Here is a 17,393-nt window from a genome sequence, read left to right on the forward strand (position 1 = left end):
TCCGTTACCTTGGAGTGAGGGAAGGTTCTCCCAAAAAGCAACGATAGTGGAGGAAACCCTCTCCTCCAAGGTGGAGTACCTGGGGTACACCCGCACGCTGGTGACCCCATCGGTCGTTTATTACCCCTAGCGAGGGCCTGAGGCTTCCAACGTGTGCGGACCACGTGGAGCCCTCAGGCCTATTGTCAGCCAAGTCTTAAGAGCCGTCGCCTAATTTCGTTAAATTAGGGATTTCCAGGATTCTCGTGTTCCGCGACACGAGAAGTCAAAAAAAAAAGGTAAAGCAGTCAAACATGCTGAAGGTATGGAGCGGAAAAGTCCGATGCCGAATTGTTCGACCCTAAGACCTGGCTGTTGGAAGACCGTAACGAGTCTTCTTTGTTCCACGATGGAACTCCGACCACGACAGTTACAATGTTTTTGGAACGCAACAGAGTATTTTTTGATTGTTGTACGTTATGTAAAATGAAGTAAAAATAACAATGAGAGTCACATGTTAAATGAATATTTCAAAGTGAAATTCACAGATTTGTTGTCAAATATTGATATAATAATATATCATAGTAAGAGATATTACGATTTATTATCTAAACGTCCGATTATCTGAATATCTATATCCATCGTGTAATGTTTGATTAACATTCTCATTGTCGGTTCATTATTAGATATTAATACGAGCCAAATGTAAACATATCGTTTCGATATAGGCGGAAATACGTGTAAATTATTGATTAGTCTTGGATGTAACGAGGATGATGACGAAAAGGTTGTTAATGATATTTTAACATGTTTAAACGATATACGGATTGCATAAATTGCATTGAAAATAGTGTTAGAGAGAAATTTGAAAAGAATAAGAACAATAACAAAAACGACGTAATCGATGAGGAAATTCTTGAATGAATTATAGGTAGAAAGAACGACGAGTCGGATGATATTTTCATAACTAGTATTCTTATTCGCTCAGAAGCATCAACAGCGACAGAAGTAGATATTAGATAGTATAAAACTCAGAAGGAAAGTAATTTCGCAGAATTTCTAATTTAAAAAAAAATATTCATAATTTGACAGCTTAAAAAGGTTTAAGAAGACAAATAACAAGATCAAGAGAGCAACTATCGTATTATAACATAAATATGTAACAATTTAAATATACACGTGTATATATTTAATAACGAAGTAAACAACCAATTTTCATATAAAAGGCATTCGCAATTTCGATCATTCGATTATTCGAATTATACGATCTTTTCAACAATAATTAGTTTAATTGGTAGAGGTCTTACTAATCCCAGCAAGCAATGAAGAGATCCTTTAGGACATCGATGCAAAATACATCGATCATCTCAACTTGGTAAATTAAATATTAATTTGAAACGATTCTACATATTCAAAAAGATATAAAATATGACAAATATTCACTTCAACAGATTTATACTCGTAAGTCGAGCACCAAGAAGAATCTTCTGCCTTGAGAAATAAATTAATTATAGTATCAGAAAAAAATTTAAATGAAACGAAATCTTTAATAAAATCAAAATGAAAATATAGACGAGCTTTAAGCAAGTACTATATATTAAGATTATTCGTTTATTAAAGAAAAAGATGGAGTCTCCGCAAATTATGTTATAGAAACTAACACTTTTCAAGCAAAATAAAAAGAGAAAGAAAAAGAAGACAAAATGAGATCTTTGAGTTATAAAACATTTGCATGAAAATCTGACTATTTGAAAAAATATACGTACTTAGCAATTATATTCAGTTTCGGAAAGAAATGTTAATGTAAATTGACAATTATTTTTCAACAAGTAGTAGGAGAAGGTAGTGACTAATTCTGTCATTAACCTATTTTATGTATCTTCTATATTGTTTCCGAAATTATAATACGTGATATTTCTCATTTTATTATTATAAAGCATTAATCAAAATATGCAATTCAAATTAAATTCCTACAAAATATCACTTGACGAACAAACTTAAAGACTCGCATAAAGTATAGTGTAACTGTACTAGATTTAGGAGACATATTCCAAATTATCTAACTTTTTCGCAGTCAGGGGGATGTAAAAGTTCTAATCTTTATGCAGTCGCTAAAAGGCAGTGTCATTTATAAAAAATATGCGTTTTCATATACACACGCACGCACGCACGCACGCACGCACGCACGCACGCACGCACACACACACACATACATACATACATCATTTAGTTATAATGGAATTAACCTCATTGTCAGCAAACTTACTCATATTTTAATTTTGTTCGCAACAAATTAAAATAATATTAATTGAATATAAGAAAGGATGACGAATTTTAAAAATACATATGATAAATAAAAATGAAATATGCAATATATGTACTTCGAGATATGCACTTAGAAAAGAAATGTAAAGCAATGGAAATATATGTAAAAGATAAAAAATACATTTTTAAGTCTTCTAATGAGGAAACAATTTTCTTTCTAGGTTATACTCTTTTATATATTAAGCATTTTCAGCTTAACTATTAATGAACAATTTGGTTCCAAAGTTAAATATTTTATTTTATTTAGGTTCACTAGAATAGAGAAATTTCAATATTTGAATAGGGTAGAAACCGACATATTGGAATAGCACAATCAAATATAAACAAACCTGCATCTACATGTAAACAATATCTCGTATAGAAGAAAGAAAAGTAAAACTGGATACCATTGTTTTGCTACAATATGAACTGCAGCATATAGTCACGCGTAGAGTTGGATACAGGTTGACTTCCAAACAATACGAGAACAACCACATAGATCAGAGGGCGTGTTCTGTTTCCTGTCAGATAGTTTAAAAGTTCCCAGCATAAAAGTTCGAGTATTGTATTTACTAATTGGCAATATATACCTATCAGGATTTTAAGGACCAATTATAATAAATACAGAATTGTAGTCTATAGTTTCTACATTATAGACACTTTTTTCAATATTTTATAACAATTTTCTTCAACATAGTTTTTACACTATAGGTATTTTCAAAAAATAATTTGTATCGGACAAAATTAAGTTTACAACTTTGTTCTAGATTTACTTTAATGTAGGTAAATATTCTATGTTAATTTTTATTCCCTTCTCCAATTATTAAAAGAAAATCACAAATTAAAACTTGTATATAAAATACAAATTGCCATGGTCAAACTGTGAATAAATAAAATAATGCGTTATATTATTAATTATACAAATATTATATTACTTTATACTAATGTATTTGTAGAATTTTCTGTAAATTATTATAAAGTATCTAGATAAGTAGAAATTTTTAAAAATGTATTGAAATAAGTTACTTAATTACTATTGAGTTAAGAGTCAATATGTTCGAAGAATCTTATTTTTTTTTTCGTATCAAATAATATTTTTAATTGAACATTATCATCTTATTATATAAGATTCGATTAAGATTTCTGGAGGTGTCCAAAGCTTTCTTGTCATTCATTTTTTGCTTGTAAAATTTACTTGTATAGGTACCAGGTTTTACCCTACTTTCTTTTAAATAATAATAATATGACCTGCAATCCGTGCCATATATATGTGTATAATTTCTTTTGTAAATTATGAAAATCAGGTACAGAGATTACAGTTATTAATAGAAATATACAGCAGTAGTCGATTTAATACGATTGATTTGTATTCACAAAGAGTAATTGAACTAAATTCTAGATTTACTGACAAATATTAAATTTTATACACGATTCTGGCAATCAAATTAAATGTGTCACAATTTAAATAGTCGATTTTTAACTTTTATTTCAAGATTTTTTAATTTCATTTGGCTATCATTGATTTTTCTTACAATGTATCTCTAATTAATTGTTCAATTCTTCATTATTTTCTGTAATTTATTTCTTTTTTTTCTTTAATTATAAGCGTTCATCACATCAAAAACTCTAATTTCGTTTTTCCTTTCCTTTTTTTAGATTCATATGTAGCATGGCTGTCGTTTCAGCGGCAAATGACCAGTTGTAGCGCGTTTTATGTTAATCGTTATCTTCAAATTGTATTCAAATAGGATAGTTTAAGTTAAGATTGCTTCTATATCCACGTTGCGAATGTACATTTTCATTGTCAATTTGCAACATATCATTGTTTGAATTAAATTTAATTCGATGCAATCAATGATATTACTTCTGTGTGTCAATGCCTTGTGAAAACAGTCACGTGCAATTTTGTAATAATTCGATGACCTTAATTTCATAGAGAGACATTTCTATTTGTATATATGTACATATGAAACTTTATACAGACGAACTACTACCTTCCCATGGTTTTGTCTAGATATACTTTTATTCTGTTAAGTTCTTATGTTTCTCGGATTTGTGATATCTTGGTAGTGAATTTGTATAAGAAAATCAATGAAAAATTTTCTATAGTTCTAGGTGCTATACATAACATAATATAGGCAACTTGTAAATCTCAAATAATTTATCAAGTTTCTTATTATATCTATATCTTGTACAACGAAATAATCTTTCATTGATAATAATAATAATTTATATTGATAATTTCTAACTACTTCGAAATAAATTTTACTCATATACATTTAACGTGTTGCGAGAAACACGAGATATCGAATATTCGTAAATAATAGAAGACGATTTTACATCGGAAGGATCGATTGTAGGGCATATGTTGACATCTATATAGGTATTATGAATCGTTAAAATTTGTTACCTTCTCTTTAAACGCTCCATATGATGTAATACAGTACGAAACTAATAATAACGAATAATTTTGCTCCGTTTCGTAAAAATATTATGGATATAAATATAAATAAAGTATAAGTGTTATAAAATTAATAAAAATGCCAACTAATATGCATATAATATTTAAAAACGTACCAATAAAAAATTAACCTCGTACAACTTATGTGCAACAACATATTTAGTAAAAAATTTCAAAAATATAGTATTCAGAAGTCGTTAGACGATATTATAAATGAGAGAAATTTATTGCCAATTTTGATAGAAGGCAAAAAGTAAGTACTAGCTTCTAAGAGAAAATATCCGATTCTTTTCTCCTACGTTCAAACCTTAGAATATTCAATGATATAGTAAAGTGAAAACGTAATACTTGATAAAGAATCGAAATAAACCTCTACACGATATACAATAAAAACCTTCCAAGCCAATGAAATTTTACTCGTATATTCCTTAACACGTTCTGTGCCACGTCATTTTTACCCGTTTGAGTCCCAGAGGGTTTTGAAAACACACTGTCGAGGAATCCCAAGCAGCGCGACCGCGCTGTTTCTAAGTGGGTACGGGAAGACCCAAGCAGCGCGATAGCGCTTCTGCTATTTTATGTGCATAAATCCCAAGCGGCGCGATAGCGCTTCGACTTGGTGACGCACCGTCAGCTGTCGAGAACGCTCGAAATGTGCTGGGTTTTCTTGACATGAAATCTGAACAGCGCAATCGCGCTGCTTGGGACGAAAACGATTAAACGATTTTCCATTCAAACAACCTATACTATTCGCGGTCTATACTGGCACGTTTATTGTACGTACTCGAAAAACATATTTCATAATAAATTTGAAAAAAGTAATCAAAGTATAATACAGTATAATACACGAGTAACTAATAAAGTATAATACACTTTAGATAACTAGTTTATGGTCGAAAGGAATTGTACGGGTTATTGTAAACGGAAGCAAATGAGAGTATAAGATAAATAATAAGAGAAACAAGTAAAAATATAAAATAAGCACTGCTTTCACACTTTTTAGGTACAAAGCGCTACTTTTTTATTAAAATAAAGTAAATGGGATTGCTCGTAATAATCGTTGCAAAATGTCGATATTCATTTTATCCTATTTTCCATTAGATATATACATAATTTGTTAACTTTAATTTGTTCACTTATTTCGTAAAGTATTATCTAAGCATAATGAATAATTAGAAATTGAAAAGGTGGGACCGAATATTATACAAAAATTGAAGTGAATGTCTATGTATGATGTCATGATTAAAAAAAGTTAATGTCCTATATGTACCATTGCTGATACACGTGGTAAGTACTATATGCTTTATATAATATTTACGTATCGATAGATATTATGAAATTTTTTGTAATAACGTATTTCTTTGTATATTTGACATATGAAATGACCTGAACGATTAGTTCAGTCTAACTCCACACTGGCTGGGCTATAGCTTGTACTAGAATTTTAGAAAATAGAAAAGTTAATTTACTATACATTACAGAAGACACAGGTAATTCAAATTTAAAAAAAAATTAAAACATAATATATTATAAAAAATATATGCTATAAAGAAAGCTGTTAAAAAATCATTTTCATAAAACATATGGAATTGTTTTCTACTATATCGACGAAAACTACAATTAAAGCATCTAAAGTTAACATACTTAAAGAATGACACAATTTTCACTACTCAGGTATGCAGTTTAGATACTTTTTGATGACAGATTTTGAAGATATTTTAAAAATATTTTGCAATCGATGATGTATTTAAAAGCAACACAACTAACGCAACGTTGTTCGAGATTGCAGATGAAAAGATGAATATAGTTTGCCATAATTAAAATTTCAAAGATATAAGAAAGCAGATAAAAATAATCTGAGAATTTATTTTATGAACAATCCACACATTCAAACCGCACATTCACGCAAAAATCAAGTAAGAAGAATGAAGCTTCTTATTTTCAGCTTATGTGTAAAAGTAGATTGAAAATTATGTATAGCAAATATTTGCTTCGTAAATACATACGAAGTAAATACACATACATAAATAAATACCTAAATAAATAATTACACATACCTAAACGGTAATTCCAATTTCTTCAAACGAAAGAAATTTAAAGAAGATAACACTGACATAAACATTCTATTATATTCCATGTAAGATGCAATATTGTGTATAAATAAATATGATACATTATTCCTCTGACGAATCTAGTGGTTAAAAAGAAAAACTCTATCGAAATCAGGCATCGGCCAATTAATTTTTCCATCTCTTTTTTTCTAATCTAATATGAATGAAAATTACGAGATACTTAGAACTGAAAAATTGAAATTGTCATGTGTTCTCGTTACTTTAATACTAAATTTATCGCGGACAGTTATTTTATTGGTAGCCTGTTTCATCAGAACGTTGTATGAAAATATATAAATGTCAAAAGAATCAGAATAAGAAGACAGGTTGACGTTGAGAAATTGATTAAATGTATGTTAGAATGCAGAATTTACTGAAATATGAGTAGCAGATTTATTGCTAACGCACTTCAAAAGACTAATAATAATTTCAAGCGACAGGTTCTATCGAAATTAATTTCTATTAAAAAGTAACAACATAATATAATAATGCAAGGAAAACAAAAATAAAAATAAATCGAGTGGAATTAAGTTTTCGGATGTACTCGTACCACAAAAAGTCACGTACAAAGATCATAATATTTATAAATTTAATCTACCTTTTTGACTTTGTTCGATGTATTGTAATATACATTGTTTCTTTCTTTTGTGTGTGTTGGTGTATTTATTTCCTGTAGAACGTTGGCTATTCGTTTCAATTGGATAAATCTGTTCAAATAATCGATTTTTCGATTAATTTTAATCGTTTAAGAGAAGCAAATTTTGAGTTATATCATAAATTGATTAAAAATTAAACAATTTTTAAATATAAATGTCTTTATACTGAAGATAATAACAATAATAGAATTTAATAATATAATAATAAATAATAATAATAATTCAAAATAATATAATAATATAATATGATAAAATAATACTCATAATTTAATGATGGATAGAAAACAAATGACACGTTTTCAAATACATACTATGAAATTGTAGGTTTCTTTAATAGAAATATTCAAACAGCATTTCTTCTCTTTTTCGATGTTCTACTCATTGCGTTACAATGTAATGTGTCATTATTTATGCCAGGTGCTGATGAAGTAATATCATTAACATTTACTAATTAATATCATTATCATCGTCGTTTTATATCCCGAATTATTTTTATCTCTATCCATTCGTGAGTATTGCAATAGTCTTCAAACTCAGATATATTACCTGCCAAATTTTCTAATTTGTGATTAATTTCAATGTTTCAATTGTAGTATTGAGATCATTTTCGTACAATTAAAATTCTCATAATCGACATTCTACTGTATTGAAAGTTAAACACGTCACTATTAACAACTGTATTATAAAGTTATACAATTTAACATATTCACAGTTTACAATCATTAATTTGGTAGGCGTTTATTGCTTGTACCATTATTAGATTAAATTAGACAAGTTGAATCGATTTAATGTCTTTTTTAGAAATCTAAAGACGGATTCAGCAATTTCTTCATCATTAAGGATTTTGAATTTTATATTATAAAGCAATAAGTATCCTTTGAAATTGTCAATTTGAATTTCAAATTGCTTATGAATATTTCTGTCATTCACTGTATATGAGAATGATACTTATTTTTTCGATATTATAATATTCTCATTCCTGTTTGCTTCTTTTTCCTTTCCTTCTTACGATTATAGCTTTATAAAGCCAAGTTTATAGTCTTTTCAATGTTAGCCAAACAACAGCAAATAACGTTTAAGCTTTAGAGCTTTTTCTGCACGACAATACGCGTATTTCCGTATGATGGATAGCAATAGCACAGTTGGTCCGAGCGATACAGCGAGGTCATAAATTACTGTATCTGGCGGTGATTTATGTCAAAATGGTACCGTTGATGGCGCTAGCACTCAGAACTGTTCGCAGTTCGTAATTGTAGATATTCAATTTTGAATAGGAAAATGGAAAAAATTGTTGACTATTTCACACTTTTATAATTTGAATTCAGAACTCGTGAATACTTTCCCCTGTGTCTTCACTTCTGCTCATTATTAGGCTACCTATTCACATTATAGGCTTTGCTATTCTGCGATTCATCTAGTTACTATCACGTTAACTGCAACGATCTTTTTGTTTTTGTATTAATTTCATATTAATTTAGCTTCTGTTTAAGTTTCGCTTAATACGGAGGAATAAACCGCGTTGCAAGAAGATTGACTGTTTATTGCTTACAAAAGCGTTCAAATGGCAACTTTCATGGAAACATTATCGCAATACTGATTTTTCGATTGTCGTAGTATTGTTCAGAAGAATTTCCTAGCGGATCATAAAATCTAGGGTTCTGTTTTTCGAAACGCTAAGATGTCGAAACGTTGAAATTTTGAAATTTAAACAAATTTCTGTGGTTTCGAAATTTTCAAAACATAAATATGAGGAAACATAAGGTCGATATCTCGTCATATCACTTTTAATGGTATTTTTTGAAAGACTTTTTAATAGATTCGGCAATATAGTTGATAAAAAGAATTTGGATTAAATATTTTTGCATATTGTTATGATTTTATTTGTATTTCGTTTCATTATGTTTTATAGATTTACCTAAAATAATTTGATTAAAATTCAATTCTTAACACAGAGAAAAGAAAACCAGCGGAACCAGTTACGAAAATTTTGAGAATTTTGAAATCTTACGAAGTTCCGAATTTAAATTTCGAGAATTTTAAAATTAGATTTCAACCTACCCCTGATACAATCCTACTTTACGTATCTCATAATTAGTTTAATAATAACAACTTGAGGTCCAGTTATCAAACTTTCATAAAAGTACTATCATTGTAATTTCAACTTTTAATTATTAATATTCTTTAAAAAAGGGATAACGAATCAAATTATTGTTTCATGAAACTTGTAATTGGACCTTTTCGTCCGTTGTTAATTAATAACGTAAGTTACGAATGTTATTCGATTCGCTGTAAGAAATCTGATAGAAAAATTATGCCCTAACTCAATCAAATGATTACTTATCTAAAAGCCATTAAACTGATTCGATTTAAATATAATAATTGATTGTCCTTGTAGATGAGTAATTTTTTAATTCATGATTTATCTTTATCCTATGGGAATGACTTGTAGATTGTTCGTTTACAGGTGTCTAAGATATTCATTTTGAAATATTCGTTGTTACAGAATAAGGCGACACTGGCTCGTGTTTATCAAACAGAAGCATCATAAAAGCAATTGTCATAAATTTTACCTTCGTGTAATTGAACTTATAGCCATTAGATATAATTTCTTTATAAATTGGAGTAATTGCGAGGCATGAAAGTGTAAGGAAAAAGAACTAATCTTGAATAGGATGTCCATTTTACTAGATTTAAGCATCTTAGATATAATGTCTTTGTTAGTTTTAGATATATGAAAATGTTTTATTCACAAATGTTGTGTGGTTTGTAAATCTCATACCAGTAGCATGCAAATGATTATTTTGTATTGGATACAATTTACAGTGAGAAATCTCAATTTGTATGTAAGAACCATAAATACAGGCTTCACGTGAAAATGTAAAATTCTTGCTAAACTTTGCTAATAATTCTCTCACATATATAGGAGATTTTCAGAAATATCAACCTTATTATTTTTAAAAATGCTATACCAATATTTTTGTATTTCTAGTAGAATAATGGGCTTCAACGATTAACAGTATTTAACGACCTTTAATACAAAGTTATTCAATAATAAGGGAGTAAAATAATAAACCCTGTTACATAGGAGATGCTTCCTCAATGTGGTGTACATTTGCATTAACGTAACATTGAAATTGACATACTATAAATGCATGTATTACAGTAGAAAGTAAAACACATGACAAAAATTATTAGAACGAAGTACCAAATAAAGATAAGATAATTGAAATCGATATCGTTAATTATTTGATTATTATCGTAGTTAATAAAAACAATTTTCTAAGTTATCGAAGTGTATTCATCTTCAACTGTAGTAATAAAATTTTGTGTACCTAAATTTCATACTTTTACAAAGAAAGTCTGATTCAAATAAAACTTGGTAGAATTATACAATACAAAATGCTAATTCGAAAATAGTCAAAAGTAGGAAAAGAGGTTTCAACGAAACTTGACCGATTATTGTGATATTAAAAGAAAATGCTTTAGTTTACGAAAAAATTTCACCTCTTTAGCAGTGAAACCATACCCCAAAGATCAATTCCAAAATGCTAATTACACTTTTCTCAGCTCTTCATCAAATTAGCATTTTTCTAATCGTCTTTGACGGCGTGGTTTCATTCCTTAGGCTTCATGTATAATAGATAATAATATATTTAAATTGAACCTCCTTTATAAGAATATCGTAGTTTACGAATTTCTATTATTATAAAATTTCTATTATCAAAAAGGAACAAATAATTTGGATAATTGATTGCAATTTACGATATTAACCGAGGAATTGGAAATGTTGGTTTTAATTATCTAAACTTTATACGATATTTTCTTTTTCACAGTTTTTGTTGTTGTTTGTAACTGTATATAGAAGATGTCCAATTTTAATAGATAAATACGAATTACTCGAAAACTATTCTCCGAATGAAAAATTGTTTTTTTTTGTAAGAAATTAATGGTTTCAAGAAAGTCATAAAATGGCCGTATTTTTTTACAAGAATTACAAGAACAACACTTGTTTATTGGGAATAAGTAACTGAATCAAATAGTGCATTAAAAAATATGTTTTCATTTAAGAAACCAAAGTTAACCTTTATGTGACCTATACGCGTCCATCTGCAGGGAAAACAATTACGTCCTTTTATAGCTCTCTTAAAACCATTTATTTCTTATCTGAAATGTTTTTTCATTCATTGAATAGTTTTTGAGTAATTAACATTTATCCATTAAAATTGGACACCTTATACATACGTTTACTTTTATACTTCATATGATCTTCCTGAATCGGAAAATACTAATTCAGTTGATTCTCTTTTTAGCGAAATATTAAAAATTATTGTGTTCCAAAATAGTATGATCATTGGAGTAGGTATTGCTATACAAACAGTACGACAAAGGGAACAAATGTTTCTGCAATTCGACTATTCGTATGTTACCTCTGTGCAGATTGCCACCATATCGAATATTTCGAGATATGGTGCAATACTTAATATTTCACGCTTTATTTACTATTCAGTAATTGTCTATTGAAGAACACTGAAATTGTTTATTAATCTCCGAGGGTCACCATTTTACTACGGTGCGATGATGAGTACATATGTTACGCGGTGCATATGGAATATCCGGCCTTGGCATCCTCAAATGAGCCGTGAGGTCGGTATTTCTAAGGTTTATAACACGATCGTAAAGACAGACTATTTCAGAGTTGGGCTCTAGGTATATTGGGGGATAATGAAACAAATGTTCTTTCAAATCTTAATTTCGTCTATGCTCAATAGCCAAAAGACTTGTTATAAACCTCGGTAATTCTGAAGGGTCATCACGAAGTTCCGCTATGGGTAAAAGACTATCGACGCATCGGACCTGGAGGAATACCGTAACCCTTGGGCAAAACCCGTGACCTCACGCCCGCTCAGGTATTGTCCCACCCTTACCGAAAGAAGGCGCGCCAAGGGCACATGGAAAGGTGATCACGACACTTAGGATGCCGCTGATTGGGAAATTAACATTTCTCTAAATAACCAATCAGCGCGCATCCTCGATATGCCAAGGCGAGGAACCGAATGGCGAAAAGAGTCAAATCAGACAAATTCGAGCTCTCGAGCAGTCAAATTCGAGCTCTCAAGGAGTTACATTCGAGCTTTCGAGCAGTCACATCCAAACTTCAATCAGTCATATTCGATCCTTCAGAGAGTTAGAATCGCGACTCTGAGAAAAGGAGTCAAGACGAAATAAGTCAACATTTGGGCTGCCAAACAAAATTAACAGCTCTAAACCGTAAAACGTATAGAGCACCCCACGTGTTCCTAAGAAGGAAACAACTTCTACATTCGCAACGAGTGGTAACAACATATTTTACTGAAGAGTAAAAATCTTAGTAACCGGTAATTCGATACAAGTTGCGGTCTACATGGAATTTTACTTTTCAATTTTTATGCAATGTGGAACAAAGATTGCTCATCATTGGTATAGCATGTTATATGGAAAAGAAAATTGACAATGAAATATTTAGAAACCTGTCATTTATAAGAAAAGAATTATTATTGGCATTATTATGCTTCCTCTTATACTAAAAAAACTTTTGCATATCTTTTGTATATACGTTTTGTATATATATTTTTACATTTTTAAATAATTTGTAGAGAAATGCAAAGCAAATACCGTGAATCTGGATATATTAACAGCGTATTGTCAAAAATGAAAAAAGTATTATAATTAAGAAAAGGAATTACGGTCATTCTATAGAGCTCAAATGAATCTGTGGTCATAATAATACCTCGGTTCGATATTATTACGAATGGCAGCAATTGAAATTCAGTTACATCGTATTATGTTTATCGATAAATAAATTAATTGCATGCACGGTTTAATTACAATCAGGATTTTGTAATCATTATTTACATATATACATTATTATACTAATGTATTAATATCTTTCTTCAGTTTCAAAGAATAAGCACATTCGAGTTGTAATAAAAATATAAAACAAATAAATAAATGCAACAGGGAACATATAAAAATTAAACATATCTTACGTTAGAAATTCTAATATAACCTGAATAATGTGTCACGCAATAAAAATAAAAATTTCGAAATAGAAAAGGTGTTTAGTGAATTGGTACAAGATAAGAATAATGCAATGTTTGGAAGAAGAGCGAGATTAAATTAGATCTGAGTGAAATATTCTTCATAACGTATAGTAATATAAAAATCGATTTGTTAATGTCAAGTTGAACAATCGATTTATATCGTAATATTTGTTAACACGATATTTACGTACCTCTAGATGAAATCTCTGACTACATCTACACGTGCAGTATGAAAAACTGGTCACGAGTAAGACCATGCTTTTTTACTTGTCATATGCAAAGACTCATGCTAACGTTATGCAATTAGACGCAAAAGAAAGAAGAAAAGAAAGATTTCTATACTATGTAATTACCGATATAGTCTTATAAATAATATATTTACTCATGAACTGCATGTACGAAGGAACGACAAGGAACGTATACGCATAGCGATAAAATGTAAAGAGAGTCGTCTCGCGGATATGTGACTATTTAGTGAATGAAGGAGAAACCATCGCCTAATTTACCTGTCCTTTCCCGTCGTTTCGTGGCTTCGACTCCGTTTCTAACGTCTGCGACGTCAGTTGTTGCCGATGTAATGTAACCGTTTGCCGTTTTCGTCGTGGTTCCGATGCCGCGACATGTAACCTCATTCTCCTGACGAGCGAGCATGCTTACCTGCTCGTTGGACCTGCGCAAGATCGGCTTACCGGTGTTAGATTCGAACGGACCGTCTATCACCGTCGTGATGATCGTTCCCGAATCGGCTGTCGGGAATATATACGTCTCGTTCGCGATTTCTTTACCAGCTTTCAGTGACTCCGCCGGTACTTTAGAACTCTTTATTATCAGCGCAGTCGATCTGACCACCTTCGGACTTTTTTCGAGGGCGTTTATACGTTGCCTGACGACGTTATCGATGTCACGGCCGACTAATTCCTCCGAGCCTATTACTATTTTTTGACTGTACAACGGTTGAGGTCGGTTCAGCGTGCTCTTGGGATATTTCATTCTAACTTTCGCACGATTTGTGGTGGTGTTGAAAGTGATGGTGGTAGTGGTGGTGGTGGTAGTGGTGGTGTTGTGGGTGGCTCTCACATGCGTATCTTTTTCGTCTACTGCTAAACGAACAGAAAGAAAAAGAAAAGACAAATCAACGATCTAAGAAGCCAAAGAAGCGCTGATTCTAAATGACTATTCTTTTTGTTTTCCTTTTACTTTTTGCTTTTCTAAATAATACGTCGATCATTTGACGTCAAAACATAACCTATTATATTCGCTCGAGTCTCGCGTATATGATTTCGTATTCCTTATATCGGGAACCATTTATTACGAATTTAATTTAATTTCATTTCATTTCAGCCGATTAGTAAAATTCGATATTCGTGCGTTTTAACTGATTAGCAGTAGTTAGCGTTATTGAATTTTTTGCTAGAACCGAAATGTAGAAAATGTTTAAAAGATACTATTAGCTTTCAAAAGATGTTTATGCTTTTATCTTTCTAATGGTGTCACTCGTGGTGTACCTTCCATATTGTCTATAGATTTATTTTTCAGTTGCAAACGTTATAATCGGTTCAACTAAGGCATATTATTAAAATAATAGATACTCTAAATATTAGTCACCATCGCACCGATTCTATTTAATGATAAACAAGAGTTGTATATTATACGGAGAGAATTTTTTAAAACTCAAAACTACGAAGAAATAAAAATTATACGCGAAATCGAATGAGTAGATATGTAAGCTTTTGTCGCAGAGAATATCGAAAATTTTAGGAATATTATTTGATTAATATTATGATCTTATAATCAAAGCGGCGCATTGTTAGTTATGATACAGTAGTTCCGGAATAACTGATCGTAAAATTGATTCGACCGTAATTATTTAAGCGAGCAAAGAGAGATTCGTTTACGAAATTTCACAGGATAAAAGAAACGATTACACTTCGAATGTGAAATGTAACGTTCGATCGTCGCGTGATCTATCGGATATTTTCCGCTAATTCATACTCATAAAATTGTTACCAATAGATTGCTCAGAGAAAGATAAAATCAAATAATTGCAACTTCGTAGAAGCATTAGAATATTATAAATTGGTTAGACAAAATTGAACAACTATTTTCTTTTCTTTTTATTATTCTTTTCTTATTCCTATTTATGCAAAGAGTATTTTATTATTCTTTTCTTTTATCTAAAAGCACTTTGTCAATATTCGCATGGATCTTAATAATTTCATATCGATCTAATTAAATATATAGAATTTTACTGCATTAATGATGTCGAGTCGAAATTTTCCGGCCAAAATTTAATACTTTTATTTGTCAATGATTCGTGTAGCAAATTTTTCATTTGGTTCTTAGTTGAGCGCGTTGACTCGTAAGGACACGATGGCGCTGGCATCGTATATAATTAGAAAGGAGCATTATCATTTATCCAGGAACTATTGTACGTGGTACCGTTGATATTTTTTAAATCGCAAATTTAAATTATAAGTTACGTAAGGATTATTAATATAGATTTCATTATGTTCGTACAGTATTGGACGAAATTGGACGAATTAAACGTTAGGTGTTTCTGGATGCAAGGCCCATTGAGAAAGTACATGAAATTAAAGAAAGAACACTCTAAGAGTGAAGTGGAGAAGGCACGGTATGCATTTAAAAGGAACTAATAGATATATCCAAATGAAAGACAAGAATGTACAAGTTGGACCTGCACTTGTAAATTCTGAGATACGAATGATATAAAATTTTGCTAAATGATGTTCTTATAAGAATTATTTATTTTTATTGAATTAAATTTTTCAAAGTATCCAATTTAATAATAACTATTTACATCGAATTTTTATTTACAGTTTAGTACTCGTTGCATTAATATCATCAACAGCTCAAGTTTCTTCTATTTCCCTGATAAACAGGACTCTGATAAATATTTAGAATCGCACGAATGATAAATAAAACTTTATTCTTAAAAGAAAATTAAGAAAATCATTAAAAAATAAAGAAAATGGAAATATTAATAAATATTAAATAAAATTTCACAACTTCGTATTTATAAAAATACATCATTATTGTAAGTATAATGATTTGGTTAATGTAAAAAAAGCATAATATGTTTTAGAATGCATTTTCTATGAATTATTGGAGCCTTTCACCCAGATATAAGAACAATCATGCAATACCGATACTTCAAGGTAATATCACAAACAATCATGTACATGCACATCATATAAAGTTTGTAACAACAAATGTAATTATGAGATTACCACTTAGCAATAGATAAATATTCATAGACTGAATCACGATATACTTCTTCTTGTGTATTGTGATTATCCAGTCGTTACAAGCTACAACGATATTTTAACAAAAAAGTAACTTTTCAATCTGAAACATATCAATTATACTTATTTACACATGCGTGTTATAAGTGCATTCCATCGTGACGCATGGTTCTTTCATCGATATATACAATAGAAGAAATAAAGAATGAATTTTTTTTTTCAGTTGCATATATATCACATATGCGTGTGCGCTCGCGCGATCGAACTTCTTATACAATTTATGCATAAAGTTATAATTATATATGAATATCAGTAACGACTGTAGAGACGCGATATTATGTTAAATAGATAAATACTCGATTTGATATTGTAAAATATACTTAAAATTTAATATTTTACAATTAACATAATTATTTGATATTTGTCTGTAAAACCCGTATTCACGTGCATTATGATGGACTACCTAAAAAAATAGCTCGATCAAAAAAGTTATATTACACAAATCTGTACATAATGTCGATATGTAGTATAAGCCATGC

At 30.2% G+C, this 17,393-nt stretch overlaps 1 protein-coding gene across 1 annotated transcript in view; it reads right to left on the reverse strand.

Moving 5' to 3' along the window:
- LOC108545990 (uncharacterized) overlaps positions 1 to 17,393 on the reverse strand; it is a gene marked incomplete at its 5' end in the record, with an annotated part of 70,823 nt that overhangs the window by 8,012 nt on the left and 45,418 nt on the right. The window contains one exon of the mRNA XM_017897889.1: positions 14,098 to 14,691. Coding sequence (XP_017753378.1) covers positions 14,098 to 14,691 — 594 coding nt within the window. The remainder of the gene's footprint in view (positions 1 to 14,097; positions 14,692 to 17,393) is intronic.

The sequence above is a fragment of the Eufriesea mexicana genome, unplaced genomic scaffold, assembly GCF_001483705.2.
Source record: "Eufriesea mexicana isolate 0111107269 unplaced genomic scaffold, ASM148370v2 scaffold598, whole genome shotgun sequence".
Taxonomy (NCBI): Eukaryota; Metazoa; Arthropoda; class Insecta; order Hymenoptera; family Apidae; genus Eufriesea; species Eufriesea mexicana.